The sequence below is a fragment of the Athene cunicularia genome (genome assembly GCF_003259725.1).
Source record: "Athene cunicularia isolate RWA chromosome 1 unlocalized genomic scaffold, athCun1 chr1_part2, whole genome shotgun sequence".
Classification (NCBI taxonomy): domain Eukaryota; kingdom Metazoa; phylum Chordata; class Aves; order Strigiformes; family Strigidae; genus Athene; species Athene cunicularia.
The window spans coordinates 2,229,164-2,246,765 of NW_020799092.1; the positions used below are offsets into that span (position 1 = coordinate 2,229,164).

The 17,602-nt window shown below is 45.4% G+C and overlaps 1 protein-coding gene across 1 annotated transcript in view; it reads left to right on the forward strand.

Annotated features, from left to right (window-relative positions):
* Positions 1-17,602, forward strand: part of CACNA1I (calcium voltage-gated channel subunit alpha1 I) — a 94,667-nt gene that overhangs the window by 24,267 nt on the left and 52,798 nt on the right. The window contains exons 4-6 of the mRNA XM_026868324.1: positions 9,972-10,131; positions 12,326-12,641; positions 13,342-13,434. Coding sequence (XP_026724125.1) covers positions 9,972-10,131; positions 12,326-12,641; positions 13,342-13,434 — 569 coding nt within the window. The remainder of the gene's footprint in view (positions 1-9,971; positions 10,132-12,325; positions 12,642-13,341; positions 13,435-17,602) is intronic.

A 17,602-nucleotide genomic window follows, 5' to 3' on the forward strand; every position in this document is an offset into this window, starting at 1 on the left:
CAACGGGGTCAAGTTCAGCCTACATCTTCCCTTTCCAACCCAATCTTCTAGCCAAGTGGAACAAAGCACTGAAGAGAGCAGTGTGATTTATACCTTGGAACGGGCCATTAAAGGATACCTTTCCTTGGAGAGGGGGCAGATCAGAGAGGGAGTGTAACTCAGAGTTTCACTTTCCTGTATGTGCAGCTTTTTATCAAGTCATTTGAGCCCTAAATCAAACAGGCATGTTCAGGATACAGGGAAACAGTGTGAGGGGGAGCAGAGCAGTGTGAGGATCAATAGAGAGAAGAGCAGAGGAGGAGCGGGGCTAGAAGAAGAAATGCACAGGAGACAAGTGGCAGGGTTTTCCGGGCACAGCACGTGAAGGCATGATGCTCCTTTGTGTGTAGGATAATGCAGAGAAAGTGGGGGTGGAGGGAGAGAGAGGAGAAAATCAAAACTGAAACAAGGGCGAGGAATTGTATAAAGAAAGTCTGTAGACTCAGATAAATACACTGGATAGGTTTGCAAAACAGTGTTTCTCTGGGGCTTTTTAACAAACTGAGTAGGATGTAACAGACCCACATCATGTAGTGCTGGAAGAAGTCTTCAGCCACTGAAGACAGGCTGCAATTTTATTTTCTTGTTACCTGATCTCAATACTGGTTTTTGCGTGCATTCCCCAGTGTGCAATATCTGGCCACATGTTCAAATGGGTAATCAAAGTAAATTTGGGAGAAAAAAACCAAATCAAAACAAAATGAAAATTATATCCTTGTGTTAGTGTAACATCATGGCAGGGAGCTGGGTAACACTGAAGTGCAGGAAATGTAGACCTGGTCATGCCTTGTTTTGTACTACATATTGCTTAGCCCTTTTTTTTTGTGGTCATAGATTATGGGAGAAAGTCACTTTTCCCTCTCTGAACCAGTCTGCTCAATTTCAATGTTACTATAAACAAGTATTCAAAAGTCACAAATTGTGTGCTTGTAGGTTGTCAGATAGGTTTTAAACCATGAGATTTTAAAAAGGAAAAGGAAAAAAAGAATCACAGATTATTTCTATTTTTCCTATGGCTTTCAGACCTTTGAACCAGTGACTCAGATCTTGTAGTCCTCTTTTTTTTTCCCCCATAATAGTGAGTCATAGAAACTCTCTCTCTCTCTTTTTTTTTTTTTTTTTTTACTGTGATCCAGATTGTCAAGTCATAGCAAGATTTCATGCCTGAAGGTTTATGCCATGCATCCCAAGGCTCCCCATAAAAATCACAAGAGTTAGCAACAGCACTTTGGAGTTTGTGTTATTAGAAGTAAAGCAAGCCTGGAAAAAAAAAAAAAATCAACCCAAAAACCAGTCATAAAGAGACCTTCACTGGAATCTTTATTTCTTCCTTCTCCTCTAGGGGAACCTGCACAGCCAGAATTTTAAAAATGCTTGGTGCCTCACGGTTCCCATTGTGACAATTCTGCTGCCTGTTCAAACAAGCTTAGCCTCCAGTGTACACAGCACTCTCGAAAGCCCAGCCACGTATTTTGCTGCCTAAATGGGAGCTGAGCTGTTTTGCAAAATCTGTCCCATGGGACCTATCAAGCAATGGATACCATGGAAATGTGAGCAATAATGACAGTGTATTATGGGGTGAAAGATAATGTCATATTACACTAATGCAAATTGCACTCTCTGTGTGGGCAGGGCAATTTACAACCATAACCTTAAATTCCTCAATCTTTGTGTATTTTGGGCCTGATTCTCTTTTTCACATGCATTTCACCTAGCATCACGTCACTATCTGCAGTAGAAAGAAACATGATTCATGCTAGTGACAGTAAGAGGAAATTAGATCCCTTAAATCTTAACCAGAAGTTGCATTAACAGTTTTACATAATATTTTGCATTATTCTGTCCTACTTACACAGCCCTAGAGATGTGGAAAGAACCTAAAGGTATTTATAGAATAGAGGCAAGTGACTTGCAGCCCTGGCACTGGAGTTACCTTTTGTCCCCAGTGCTGGGTGACCCCTGCAATTCTGAAAGAAAAACTGGCACTGTATGTTTTTAATAGTTTTCACTGAAAGTGAATGCAGTCATCATTGCAGTGGTAAATGGGGAAAAAATGAGATGATCAGTGAATGAACAACAGTAGCAGGTGGTAGTAGGTGTTGCTTATTAGATGTTCAGTATTAGAAAAAAGAACAGAAGGACAGCAATCCCCCAGAGACACACCTCTCTAAGAAATAATCTAACACCTAGTATCACTCTCCAAGACAAGGTTACTTAACAGCCTAAAGCTTGCAAGCAGTTAATATGGCAAGTGAAGAAGGGGGTCACTGACTGAGACCTTTGTCTGCATCTGTTTCTGCTGATATCACCGATTACGTGGCTACCAACTTTGCTATGGTGGTACATACTGAATGTGAATGCCTGTGGCGGATGAGCTTTCTGTTGCTCTCCGTGGACCTTATCTGGGCTCACAAGCATCCTTAATAGCGTGTAGCCTGCTGTAGAGATGAGCTGCCTCCTTCTTTTTGGATCATAGCGAGGCTTGGACTGAGGCCCCTCTTTTTCCAGAGATGTCAGCCTTTAGGTGTCAAGGTAAATGCTCTGAATTTTACCCTCATTCTTGAGGCCACCGTAACACTGGGGTCAGGTCTGCAATTAGTAGGCCTCACCTCTGGGCTTGCTTCTTCAAAGCACATGGCATGGCTCTAGTTTCTGATCCCTCTGTAGGGCTGGTGAAGTTCCAACTCAGTAGGAAGGAACTGTTTTGAGCACTGGGTCTTGTGCATCTTGGAAAAAACTATGAAATATGAGAGCTTGGGACTGCTGTTTAGACCACCTGTCTTCTGTGAAAGACTTGGAAGATGCAGCTAGAGTCTGACCCTTCAAGCCACAGTTAATTTTTGGTATTATTTATGATCTAGTGAGAAGATAATTTTCCATTACCTTAGAGTGTATTTCTCATAGCATTCCCCAAAGGTTTGTCTTTTTTTGTTTTTCATTTGACATCTTGATATTCTCTCTCAAAAAAAAAATCCTTTATGAAGAGCTCTTCACTACCCAGTGCTGGAAGCTGGACCTGTTTCTCTGTTCGATTTACTGCAGGTCTCTAGCAAAGAAATATGGCAATAACTACTTGTGGCATGAGCCAGGCCAGGGGTCCATGGGACTTGTTGCTATATACCATGTTAAAGGAAATGATAATTTTCAAGGTTGCTGACACTTCTGTATGCAAGGTCTCACTAGGAGGGGCATATTTCCTTGACATGCATGTGATGTTTGATGGGCAGGTAGGAAACCTGCCTGAATCCCTCTGAGGGATTCAGAATATCAAGATTCAGCCCTGACTCTGGGATTTGAGCCCCCTTCGATGGTTATGCAGCGTCCATGTGTTTGTTTTCTCACCTTCCCCCCAAGGAAAACAGCATGTCTCAGGTTTCATTTGCACTCTCTTTTTGGCAGTTGTTTTAGCTGAGTGTGTGTTGGGGGATGTTGTAAGTGGTGTGGGGTTTTTCCTGTTCTTCCTTTTCCTTCTGATGCTTGTGTTGCCCTGACCTGATCCATCTGGGGTAAGCATCTTGTTCTTGGAGTGATAAGCAGTGAGGTCTGTGCTAGACCCTGGCTCCCGAGGGAATGGTTTCTACAGCCTTGGAGCAAGCTTGAGAGAGCTCTTTCTCTTACATCAGTACACTTTAAACCTACTTTGGAGAGCTCTGTTGTCCTAGTAGGGTAAAACTCTGACCAACATTTTTTTTCCTGGAGTTTTAGTCTCTCTTTTGGCTACTTCAGGCTTAAACTGAGAAGTACTTTGAAGGTAAGGGCTAAGGACACTTAATGCTTGAACTGATTCAATATCCTAAGGGAATATTTTACCAGGGCGAGACAATGTGCCCATGCTACTGAGAAAATGAACAACAGCTTTTTGTAGTGGCTGAAGCTTTGTAAGTGCTGGAAATGTCATGCTTTGATATTTTCTGTGGTCAAGCTGAGGAGTGATAAAGATCTAGATAACTGGAGGTAATATCATCAACAGACTGAGCAGGATGAGGTGTCTGAGCCGGTCAAGAGATTCTAGAAAGCTTTGCACATTGGCAAGGCAAGAGTGGGGTGTTAGTGAGGAATTTAGTGGCACTCCTAAACTATGGATCATGCTGACAACCTGCAAGTACAAAACCCCCAACCCTAAATGTGTCCTAAAAATGTACCGGAACCTAACAGAGAGATCAATGGAAAGACTTTGCTTGCCTCTGAACAAAGCCAGTGTTTCACATTTGTGTCTGGGGCAGCTTTTTAATTAGCAGCAGAACTGGCTGAAGATCTCTCACTACCTTGTACTGTCAACTGGACCTGGTTTTCCATAAGGTTTATTTAATCTGGCTCAGGCCAGCCATCTGGACATGCTCCCTCTTGCATTGGTGCAAAGCAGACGGTGATGATGTGCAATGTGAATGAGGCTGGCTTTGCAGCTTGAGGAGAAGCTGGAGCTGCACATCGGCTGTTCCGGCTGAGCTCCTCTTGCTTACACCTGTGTTTGCAGGAGAGGCTTCAGTTAGGAGGAATGCAGCAAAGGGAAAAAGATCTGAGTGGTAAGGGAAACTATGGGTTATAATAATGATGAACTTGGTGGTGCATCTACTGTTACACACACACCTGATTGGTTTCTCTTTGCAGTAGTTTGGCCTCACGTTTTAGCTGATGTAAATGAATGCAGTGTGTGAAATGACGACTAAGCCTCGAATCAGCAAGAGATCAGTGAGGAGGGCCACAAGTCTGAGCACCAGCATGCACTGTGAATACAAACTGAGATTACATTAACTACAGGGGTTGGCTGCAAAGAAAGGTGCATATCTCTGTGTGCTTTCTGCACAAATACAATCTATCTGCTGGAATTGTTCCTCAGTTCTGCAAATTCCCATACAGAGCATACACAGGAAAATCCTGCCAATCCCATACTAGCTGGGTGGACTGCCATGTGTCCTGGGGCAGGGGAGGAAGGAAAGAATGCATGCTTGGACAAGCAGCCTGGCTGAGGGACAGAATAATGCTTCAGTCTCTGTACTCTGCAAAATGTCCTGCCAGCTACAGTCACAAGTGGTGATGGGGAAGAGATTTGTTTTCGCCCTAGTTAAAATGACACTTGGTGACTTGGCCCATGATGCAGATGAGTGCTGAAAATTATCTTCTCTTCCATCTGGTTTACTCTAAGCAAGGGAATGATTGCCTCAAACCACTATCTCCTTTTGACTCTGCACACATTAGCTTTGTCTCTCATTGTAGAGCTGGAAAGGACTCAAAAGCCTGAGAGGTGGGTGAGATATAAGAAACCAGAAAGAACAGGGTTTCTTCACCCTCTCCTGAGACAGTCCCCAGTTCAGATCATGGAGGGAGTGAATCAGCTCAGGTGTTGGTCCTCACTCTTGAAAAGAGGCAGGTGGAAAGAAGGCAAAGTGATGGAGTGATGCTGAGCAGGAGAATTGGGAGGTTGTGGTAAGTTGCTGGGCACACCTGCACTGTGCAGCTTGCTCTGGCTGCCTGGAGCTTGCCTTCTCCCCAGCCCTGCCCCGGCTGCTCACTGCCATGCTTTACCCTGGGGCTGGCATGTGTTGGATGAGTCTGCTTAGCTATGACGGCCAGGCTAATCAGGGTTGATGGCAAATGTCTGTCACTGTAGTGTCTGCAGTTTGTCAGGAAAGGCCTCTGGATGCTGCAGACTTGAGGCAGCCGATTCACTTTGCCCAAACCCAGGAGAGAGTTCAGTGACTTTGCTTCATCTTTTGGCTTTGCTCAGCCCCGTGCTTCCTTTCAGCAGCTCGCTCCCCAGTACTCCTCTAACCCTCCTGGCACTTCTCATCCCTGCGACATACTTTCCCCCGATATCCACTGCTGTGTTGGAGTGGCGAACACACCTCTGTTGTGCTCGTGGCTTTGCTCCCACAGGATATCCTGCTAGGAATAGCCCTGCTGGTGAGGTCCTATCTAGCACTGTTCCCCACCCCTTAACCAAGGGCATGGGTGAGCAGCAGGGAAGTATATCTGATCTTCTTTTGTGAGGATCCTTCCTTGAATGCCCACAGCCAATGCTGTTTCGTTTCCTCCTTTCTACTGGCCTCCTCATGAGGGTGTGGGGAAGAGAAAAGGCCTTTCAGAGCTCACACCTGGCACTCATGAATATTTCATGTTTCTAGCTTTTCTTCCCCTTGAAGAGCAAAACCTTTTCATATTTGATGCCTTGGGAGTCTGTTTGGTTGCCGAATGTTACTTCACCAATGCTCTCCCTCTCTGCTTTTCCTCCAGACTGCCCAGCCCCTCTTCCTTTTTCTTCCCAGAGAACATCTTTTTTCAAAGGCTACTTCAGAAAAGGTCACTGTCCATTTCATATTCTCTTCTTGCTGTGAGCCAGCGTGGCTTCTCTTCTGCCAATGGCAAAAGACAAACAGGGATGCGGGGAAAGGCAGCAGTGGAGAGGAAGGCTGGGAGACCTGTGCACATAAACTGTAGTGTAGAGGCAGAGAAAAGTAAAGGGGCAGAGCAGCATGCAGAGGCTGTGAAAGGTAGGAAGGAGGCAGCAGCAGGACTTTGCCGAAGAACCAGCTTTCCAGAACCTTCCAGAAGTTGTCATGCAAGATGCACCAGTGTTGCTGTGGATGGTGTCTTGTCTGGCAAAGGCCCCTTGGAAAAGGGTTCTCCAGGGTAGGGTGCTCCTGAAGCTACACTGACAAATATGCCTTTTGCCCATTTCCATTGCCCTGCAGCTGCTTTAGGGACCTTGCAATCTCATTCACCAGCATCTGCAGCAAATCATACCCCTCCATCCTTGGGCTTTTCAGCCTTTCTCCTGCTTTTCCCTAGGGATTGTGAGTGCTTGAGGAACCAGGGACCATTTAGAACCTGCTCCCAGTCAGGCTGTCCAGACCCTGAAACACACTGCCTTGCAGGTGCTGCCTGAGTGGGGTTCATCCCCTCCTGCCCAGGAAGACACCTGGCAGTGAGGATCCTTCCTTAGAAACCCACAGCAGACTCCCCAGCATGGCTGCTGGACCAGCCCATCCCTTCCTGGTTCCGGGGTCTTCAAAGCCTCAGGTGTGGACAGACTCATGCAGGAGGGGACAGAGAGGCTGCAAGGGGTTCCCCCCAAAGTGCCTATAGGGACTGGCAGAGGTGCAGGAGGGTCACTACCAAAATGCCATAGCAGAGGACAGGGCTTAAGGACTCGGGCATGAGTATTGCAGGCAGCACAGCACAGGCAGTAGGGGAGGCTAACAATGAAGAGAACAAAGGTACTGAGCTTGTATTTACACTGTGCCTTTCATCCATATGGAAGTAGTAGTTGAAGTACCTCCACTAACTGGGTGAACTCAGCAGAGGAGGTCCATTCGAGGGAAAACTGATGCCTCTGATGAAAAATGGGTTCCCAGAGCTATTGCTTTGTGGTTTAGGGCAGGAAACAGAAGAGGATTTGGCACAAAGTAAAGGGATGAATTTGTTTTAAAGGTAGCTGGCTGATAGGAGAATTGCAGTTGATGTTTGGATGGGTGTAGTTTCAGTGTTCTTGCTTTTGGAAGATCTAGTCTCATATCCAACATCAGCACCAATGGGCAGAGAAGGATGACTGTTTAACTGAGAGACTTTTAAAAAATAAAAATCGCTTTCCATTTGGACTTAGAAATGGAACCCACCAATGCTGAAATTCTTTGTGATATGGAAAAAACACCAAGCACTGGTGCTGCCTGCCTGGTAGCCACCTACCTAGCATGGGGCCACCTGCCTTTTTTGGGGTTATGGGCCCAGTACTCCAGAGAACCTGGCATGAGGGCAATCATTATGGTCCTGGAGCTGTGGATAGCACAATCCTGTACCATCAGTAGCATCTCTGAGAGTCAGAGTATTCCAAGGAAAAGGCAGGCAAATTTTAGAAGTCATTTGTCTTCTCTTGGAACATGGACAAAATCAATTTTTGCAAATTCTGACCCAACAAGTGTGTTATATGTAAAATTCTGGTAGGGATGTCTGTTCTATTTGTTCTGTGTTTTAGTGTAAGGACAGTTGCGTTCTTTGCATTATCTCTGCTGTAAGACAGAGCTAGCATCAATTGATCTGAAAAACATCACCCCCTCTTGCAGTGCTGCTGGCACAGCTTCCCAAGTCACTCACCTCTCCCTAATGCACTGACCAGGACAGTTTATGGGAACTGATGAGCTCGCACTGTGAAGCAGCGTTAATGCTGGGAACATGCTGCACTGCAGTGAGGGTATGTGGCCTTAAAGCCAAAGTGTTGTGCAGTGTTGCTCCAGAGCCTGGCAGGTCACAGCAACAAACAGCAGGGCAATGTGGCTATGCTGTTGGGCTTTGTACGCTGACAGATCAGAAAGCTATCAGTGAGTCATGGCATGTCTGCCATCCCCAGTGAGCGGCTGGCCCTGTGCCTTTGCACTCCTGAGTTACTGATGTGCTGTCTAGAAACTGCCTTAACTGGTGACTAGTGATACAGCTGGGCAGTCAGGCAAGCAGGGCTGAACTGCTGCTCCACAGCCTGGCCTTAGAGATAATGCCATCATTCCTTGTCCTTCATGATTCCATGTAGCCATCATTAAGCATCTTCTCCTTCCTACACATCACTTACTTGCAAATACCACTCCTGGCCATCCCACCCCAATCTGTCCCCAAAACATTCCTTCCTGAGCTAAATCAGTCTGATGTACCACATCAGGCACCCTTCTCCCTCTCCCTTCAGTGTGTGTGCACCCCACAACTGCATGCCCCCCACAGGCACCACTATCCGTCCCCTCTCCACAGTGTGAGCAGCCCAGGGAATAGAGATATAGAGCATAATGCACAGCATCGTGTGGCTAATTACTTGATTCTGGGCCCACAAGGGGTATTAGTTTGTGCCTCAAAGGGCTGTCAGAGAATCCTAATCTTATCTTCCCCTCCTCTTTCCCCTTCCACTGCCATCTAAAGTAATGAGCTGGTTATAAATACCTAATTAGCTAATTATTTGCTGGCCTACATGGAACATCTTCAGTGAAGGAACTCCCTGAACCTCTGGGGAAGGGACCTCCCTGGAGGCAAGGAGAGATTATGACATGAGGTGTATATGGGGGTAAAGGCAGTATGGTGATGCTCAGAAGAATTTCTAGACTTTTGCTGTCCCCAGAGAGCAGAGGAAAAGTCATTAGCTTCATGGAGAAATGAGCCTATCCTTACCCCTACTTGTTGCTATGTGAGCTGAAGAGCCTGGGGAGACATAAAACCACAGAAATAATTAATTAGGTAATTAAAATTTTTTTTAAAAAAGTTTTGGCAATATTTGCACTGGCCAGAGGTGCTGTGATGACAGCATTTCAGGCTATGCCTGCTATGTCTGTGCTCCAGCCCCACTGGGGAGGGAGGACTAGCCAAGAGAGGAGAGTGTGGTCTCCATGACTGTCCCCTGATGATGGTGTTGCTGAGAAAACTAATTTATGCCAGTTTATGTGTGCTGGAGAGGTTCATCCCTCTAGGCAGGTTGGTCTTGGTCCATTGATACAGTTCTCAGGTTCCAGCATGCAGTTGTTAAACGGGGATGACTTGCAGTCTGAGCCATCTGAGGATGGGGCCACTGAGCTGCTGTGCACCTCTGGGACAGAGTTGTCACTCTGTTGCCCATCTGCAGGGAAGGAGAAGTGAGGGATATCTGTCAGGTAGCTGATGGTACCAAAAGTTTCATTCTCTTTTCTTCTCATTGCTGTAGATGGAGGCTTAGGGTTAAAAGATCACAGCATCACAGCAGTTCTTCTGGCTGCATGTCAGGACAAGAAAAGGCAACAATCACAAATTTAGCCTGGTTTGGCAGCAATTAATTTCTGATACTTTGCTTTTATTTTTATCTTTGTATGGCTTTTTTTTTTTTTTAATTTGTGTGTCTCCTAAATTTTCCTTTCCTTCTCCTTCCCTTCTTTTTTTCTCTTTCTCTCCCTCCATCCCAAAATTGTCCTTCTGGTTCTCTTCTGCTGCAGGCATGCGTATCCTTGTGAACTTGCTCCTGGACACCTTGCCCATGCTGGGGAACGTCCTTCTGCTCTGCTTCTTTGTCTTCTTCATCTTCGGCATCATCGGGGTGCAGCTGTGGGCTGGGCTGCTCCGCAACCGCTGCTTCATGGAGGAGAACTTCACAATGTGAGTGCCTGGGAGATGATGTCTCCTTCCTTTCTTCCAGGGACATTGCTCTTTCCCCTTCCCTGATCTTTTGCCTTCTGCTGCCTGTGTATCACTTACTCCAAATGGCTGTAGGATGATAGCCTGCAGAGCACTGGCCACATCTTGCAATAGAAAGGGGAGGGAGGGCAAAGGCAACTGGTTTTAGTCTGTCTTCAGAGTCCACAGATGTCTGGGCTTATTTTGATTTGGCCAAGACACAGATTAGCTTAGCGGCCTCCTCCAGACATGCCCAGGGATTCAAGATGCTGCTCCTACTCCCAGAAAGAGTTGAAACTCCGAAACACCAGCCATCTTTCTCCTGAACTTTTCTTAATCTTCAAAAAAACTCAACCAGATGAGTCTTACAGAAAGCTATAGTGTTGCCTGATGCTTCCAGGGACGTCTTTGGCACCTCCAACATGGATTTGATGTTGCTGGACAGCAGTGCATTAGCTCCGGAGGCTTTGGAGGGACACTGGGAAATTACTGGAAAACTTCGGGAGTATAATTGCACATGAGAGGGGACAGAGGGCTGTTGGGAGAGGTGTCCCACACCTGGGTTAGCAGAAGTGAGAGCATCTGAAAGCAAAGAATGGCTGGTTGAATAGGGCAAAAAACCCATGGAGAAACATGTGCCCAGTTCTGGCAGAGAGAGCCAGGAGCCACATGATGGTCGATTTACAGCTATCTGAGGTTTATTCTGGGGGCGTTGGGGTGAGCCTGCAGAGCATGGATCTCCCCCTCCCTGGAGGCAGTGGAAAATCTCCTGCCCGACATGAGTTCTGCAATTACTCTCCTGAGGAGCAGAGCACTAGTTCCAGGGCACAGCTCCTCCTGTTGATTTTCTGGCTTTAGCAGATCTCAGGCTTTAAAATGTCATCTTAAAACCATATGCTAATCCCAAGCGTCCTATCAGATTAGACTGCTTAAAAAACCCTAAAACTGTAGATCAGTTTAGACTGATTAAACAATTCTGAAGCTTTAGATCATCTCAAATTGAAAAAAACTGTGAAAATACAATCTACAGAACAGCAGTGGGATTGGAGAGTAGGAGCTGTTTAAAGCAGCCATTTACTGTGTTTATATATTCCTTGGGGGAAAACAAATGTTTAGGATGATTGTCCTTTATGTAAATCAGGGGTAGTACTACTTTAATGAGTTTAATTGCATCCATGCAGAGTTGATGTAACTGAGAATGGAATTGGGGCCATAACCTGCAAAGTGGGAGACACTAGAAAATCTCTGGCTGACCATTACTAGAGAAATGAATTCTGCAGGCACCCAGTTCACCAATGACATGGATGCATTACAGCAGATCTTTGTGGTTTAGTCCCACTTAGTTTAGACTTACTTTCTCTCTTTTTCATCAACACCTGTCCTCTCCCAATGACACTTGGTAAAAAAGTCTGCATTCGTGTGATGTGAAAGTTGTGTATAGTAACACTACAAGGAATGCACCAGCTAAAGTTTAATGGAAAATATTAAATCTGCACCTTTTGCTTTCCTGATCACTAGCTTATCTTGAACTAGGCAAACACAGATGATTTTAATTATTCATGCATTTGGAAGGTGCTTGCACTATTTGGAAAAAAAGCACATGAACTTGTCGTAAAACATTGCACCCATAATGCCAATTGTCAAGGAGAAGTCAAGGTTAAGTCAATTTTAACTTTGCATTTCCTGATTTTAAGGCTTAGCTGTACAACCTTAATTATGCATGAACTGGATTTTTTTTTTGGCAGTACAGAAGGTTCACTGCCAAATGTTATAAAACATGTCCATCAACGGTTACATACATGAGCACATCACCCTAAAGCCTGATGAACCTCCCTAATATCACTGCGTCTGATTTAGCTTTGATGCCAATGGAGAGAGTGATCAGAATGCAAGTCTCTGCATTCCAACTTTTGTCTTCTCCGTGCAAGAAGATTGTGTAATTTGGCTTGGGGTGGTCTGATGGCAGGCAAAACTCTGAAAACTGGGACTTACCCTGGAAATTTCCTGTTTCCCAGGAGCTCTATCTTCCTTCCCCTTCCCCTGAGGCCATAAACCTAGAAATCCCTCACCTGATGCAGTCCTTGTGTCAGGATGGGAGCTCCCACCTCCACCAGTGTTGCTGATGGGAAACTGTCTGCTACAGGAATTTTATGACTGTGGGTTTTTATCCTTGCAGACAAGGTGATATTGTCCTGCCCCCTTATTACCAACCTGAGGAAGATGATGAGATGCCCTTTATCTGCTCACTATCAGGAGATAATGGAATTATGGGCTGTCATGAGATACCCCCAATGAAGGAGCGAGGCCATGAATGTTGTTTGGATAAGGATGATTATTATTACTACAACTCAGTCCGACAAGAGTTCAACATCAGTGGCATGTGTGTCAACTGGAACCAGTACTACAATGTGTGCCGTACCGGCAATGCCAACCCACACAAGGGTGCCATCAACTTTGACAACATTGGGTATGCCTGGATTGTGATATTTCAGGTAAGACCAAGTTAACCTCCTAACACGGCTCAAGCTATTTTTCTTTCTTCCAACTCAATCTTTCTATGCTCCCATGATGGTTTCTGCAACGTGTGATACAACTTCAGAGAGAAAAGGGCCTTGTAACTACTCTGGCAAGAGAGACAGAGTCCACACCATGAACCATGTTCCTGAAGATGGGGAGGGGCATTCCACACCCTTGCTGAAATTACTACACCCTTCAGCCTGACTTGTACGAGTTCTACCTTCAATCCAGATAACTACAGAAAAGGAGTTGTTTGGGGTTTGGGTGGGGTTTTTTTGTTTTTTTTGTTTTTTTAATTCCCAGCATATGTTGCAGATGGGAGCTAAAATCAGTGCCTTTTTTCTTTTCCACCGGCTGTACGTGGTGTCCAGTCCAAGGGGCACAGAAACCTGCTGCGGGTTTTTCCCTGCTGCGATCCAGGGAAATGAACTATTTTAATGAAATACTCCTGCTGTGGGCTAGCATGATTTCACAGGCTTTGACAACATGCCAGTGTCACCAAGCAGTACCGTGCTGATTTTCTGGAATGGAAATTTGGCCTCCTTGAAATGAATTGTTGTTTCCCACCTTCCTTAGGTTGCAACAGCCCTGACAGTATCTGCCTGTATGCACTGAGAAGTGAATTCTGGAAGCCCACTTCCCTCCTGTTTCCTTTGTTGTTGTTTGTCTTTGCAGGTGATCACACTGGAAGGGTGGGTGGAGATCATGTACTATGTAATGGATGCCCATTCATTCTACAATTTTATCTACTTTATCTTGCTGATAATCGTAAGTATGAGACTTGATGGCTGTTAGCATTGCAAGGTAGGAGCCTACAAAACCCAGGTGTTTTTGTAGGCTTTTAGCCTACAAAATAGAGCCTGCAGATACTGGGGAAGCAAACTACTTAAACTGGATTTCTTCTAGGAATTGCAGGAACCCAGCTAGTTGATTTTCACTAAGAGTTGGTGCCAGGATCACATGGTTGTCAGCCAGGTTATTCTCTTCCACTCAAAAAATATGCTCAGGATTGACTCCTAGACATGTACATACCCAGTGTAGAATAAGGTTCTCATTTGCAGATCGGCTCTCAAAGTTCCCCAAACCAGTAGGCCCAAAAGCACAGAAAACTACTTCTGCATCTTCCCTCTTACTTGGTCTCTCTATACGTTTTAAGCTCTTGAGTCACCTTTGAGTCATGTTTTATGGATTTTGGCAGCACCTGGATTTCTCAGATTCAGGGTCTTGGATTCAGATTTTGTCAGATTCAGGGTCTGTCATGCTGAATTACTTCCTCACCATGAACAAAAAGGACCTGCTGCTCCAAAAGTGTCAGCAGTCCAACACAAACTGGCTGTGTAAGGTCACTTGGGGCTAGTGGGGATGGAAGGAGAGAAGTGTGTCAGTGGTAAGAACATAATAAGCAGTTTATAAGCCCTGTGGGTTTATAGAAGTGAAGTCTGAAGGTTGCTTTGCTGTAAGAATGTTTGTTTCGAATGCCTGGAAAGCGAGTTGAGAAACCTGGTGCCATTGTCTCTTCTATTCCTTAAGCCTCCTACATGTAAATGTATTTTCTTGGAGGGAATATCCTGCTTCTAACAAGGATTTTGTTTTTTTGAAGACTTGCACTCTTCCCCTATGGGGATCAAAGTCAAGAGTAGAAGGAAAAGACATAGGATGGATTATGAGAAGTATAAAATCTACACAGTACACAATTTAGTTCCAGGTCACTTAGTAAGGACCTCGGTGTATTTCCAAGGCATACATGCATTTGAATGGCTTCTGAATGGACCTGGCTAAGACTCTGCTCTTCACCTACTACTTGTCCTATGTGGCCATGCCCTCCCAGAAATAGGATCTCTGGAAGCAGTAACCCAGTAACAGACTCAGCTGGCACAAGATCGAGCTTAAATTCAAATTGACATGCAGTGACTTGAGAGCAAACAAACCTTAATCCAGTTTCTGGGAGAAATTCTGCAGCCTGTACGTAGGGGAAGTGACACCAAGAAACCTCTACTGGTCCATTCAGGTCAGAGAACTTACAAAACCACTGAATCTTCATGGTATCCTTGATTTCTCCCTGCCTTCTGGCCTTCTACCATTACAAGGGAAAGACATGGAGAGAAAACCAGAAAGATGACCTACTCCATTTGGACTGAAGCATAAGCCAGGGCAGCAGAGGTGAAATACACCTTAAGGAATGCTGCTTTTACTTTGAGGCTGGAGAGTCCCAAGGAGAGACAGTGCAGAGGTATGATTGCACAGGATGGAGGGAGGGGGCAGTTCCCTGCAGTTCTGTTCCAAAAGGTAAACTGAACATCCATTGCTTTTTGTGAGTTCAGAAAACAATTATTTCCCATAAATTTTGTTCAGATTTCCCATTATGCAATAGATATTTAGTACCTAATTGCATTTTTACTTTGAGTGGCATGGCCAGTACCCAGATTTGTAAAATGTGCAGTTCGGCACAGAACTTATTCCTTGTCTCAGATCCAGTCTCTCCCAGAGCCAGGGAGGACTGTGCGGAGTCAGTGTTTAACCACTGGTGTGGGCATGCCTGTCTCCTGCAGGCCAGTTCCAAAAACTGATCCTCACCCCTGCTCCAAACTAAATAAATTCTGTCAGCATATTTTTGGTTTCTAAGCAGGAGCATACTTCTAGTGCTGGCTCAACTCATGTGGATTCCCAGGGATTCAAACTTTGTCTCTGAATTTGCAGGTGCTGAAAACCCTCAATTAAACACTCCACCTGAGATTTTACTGCAGAGTGTCATTGACATTTCTAGATACTCCCTCCTCATTTGCAGAAGCCATGTAGGTTTATTTCCAATAAACACAGTAGCACATGAACCTCAACTAACTCTGGGGACTGCTCAGAACAAAGGAGCTACATGGGATATTTCCTTTGCCTTTGGTGGAGTTACACCAAGAAAGTATTTAGCCTTTCTGTTACCTTCTTTGCATGTGTAATGCGTTTTTTGCAGCACATAGCAACACCACAGTGTGAACATGCTATCACTTGGTTTCATTTTCCCTCTGAGTCTTCTTATAGAAATGATAATCCCTCTTCAAGTCTCATGAAGCACAGTCCTTCCAGACTTTATCCTTCCCCCCTTCTCCATGGTTTGAAAGGCCGGGGTTTCTAAGCAGGATTGCTCTGAGAGTCATACTTCAATCCCTGACCCTTCTTCTTTTCCACATACATCCTAGCCTTGGCTCAGACTCGCTCTGCCGGGTCTGGATCTCTGCAGCCTCTTCTTTAGAGCTATGCTTTCATCCATGACTTCTTCTCTCACAGAGATATCTTCAAACACCTGCCGAAGGGCATTGACTACTACTGCTCATCTGTCAGGAAGAAGGCTCCACCACCTGGATATATTTTCAGCACAGTTAGGACTCCTGTATAGATGTGCTCCCCCAAGGGGAAGAGGCTGACCCTGACACTCAGAGTGGTAAATACTGGTAAAAGCATTTTCTGTATTCAGCAAATTACAAATAGCTTCTCCCTCTGCCAAAGATCAGGGAGGTGACATGAAGGAAGTACTGCTTTCACCTCTCTGGTCAGTGTCTCATTTGGGTCTTCCTGCTTGAAATTCAGCTGTCTGTCACCTCTCCAGCCACTGGTGTGGCTCCTGGACTAGAGAAAGCTTTTCTGACATCTCGGGCTCGCATCCACACTGCAGCACTCAGTGGCCTCCTTAAAGTACTCTGTGCTTACACACAGAATCATAGAATACCAGGTTAGAAGTGGCCCCAAGGATCATCTGGTCCAACCTTTTTGGTAAAAGCATGGTCTAGACAAGATGGCCCAGCACCCTGTCTAGCTGAATCTTAAAGTGGCCAATGCTGGGGAATCCACCACTCCTTAGTGAGATTATTCCAGTGTCTGATTGTTCTCACTGTGAAAAATTTTCCTCTTCTGTCCAATTGGAATCTCCCCAGGAGTAACTTGTACCCACTACCCCTCATCTTTTGCAAGTGAATCCTTGTAAAAAGGGGGTCTCCATCTTCTTTGTAGGCACCCTTTAAATACTGGAACATGGTGATAAGGTCTCCTCTAAGTCTTTTCTTCTCAAGACCGAACAAACCCAGTTGTCTCAACCTTTCCTTATAGGACAGGCTTCCCAGTTCCTTGATCATCTTTGTGACCCTCCTCTGGACCTTCTCCAGCCTGTTCACATCTTTTTTGGTATAGTGGGGACCAAACCAGAACACAGTGTTCCAGGTGTGGCCTGAGAAGCGCTGAGTAGAGTGGAGTAATCACTTCTTTATCTCTTCTGGTGATGCCCTTGTTCATGCAACCCAACATCCTGTTGGCTGCAGCATACTGTTCACTCATATTGAGCTTGTTGTCCACCAGGACCCCCAGGTCCCTTTCCAGAGAGCTGCTTTCCACTCACGTAGATCCCAGTCTGTGCTGCACTCCTGGATTATGTTTTCCTAGGTGCAAGACCTTACACTTGTCCTAGTTGAACTTCATGAGGTTCTTGTTAGCCCACTTTTCTAGCCCATCCAGGTCCGCCTGCAGGGTAGCTCTCCCTTCTGAAGTGTCCACTTCCCACTCAATTTGGTATTGTCATGAAACTTCATCAAGGTATACTTGATTCCATCATCCAAATCACTTATAAAGATATTAAACAGTGTTGGGCCCAATGTTGGTCCCTGGGGGACCCCACTTGAAAAGAGCTATTTGCCACCACCTTCTGGGTGTGGTCTGTGAGCCAGTTCCCCACCCACCGCACAGACCACTTGTCTAGACTGTAATGTATCAGTTTCTCTCACAGGAGGCTGTGGGGAACCATATCAGAAGCCTTGGAGAAATCCAGGTATGCAATGTCCACTGTTTGCCCCACATCAACTAAGCAGGCTACTTTGTCATAGAAGGTGATCAGGTTTGTTGAGCATGAATTGCCCTTGGTGAAATTGTGCTGGCTTTTCCCAATCACATGCTTCATTTG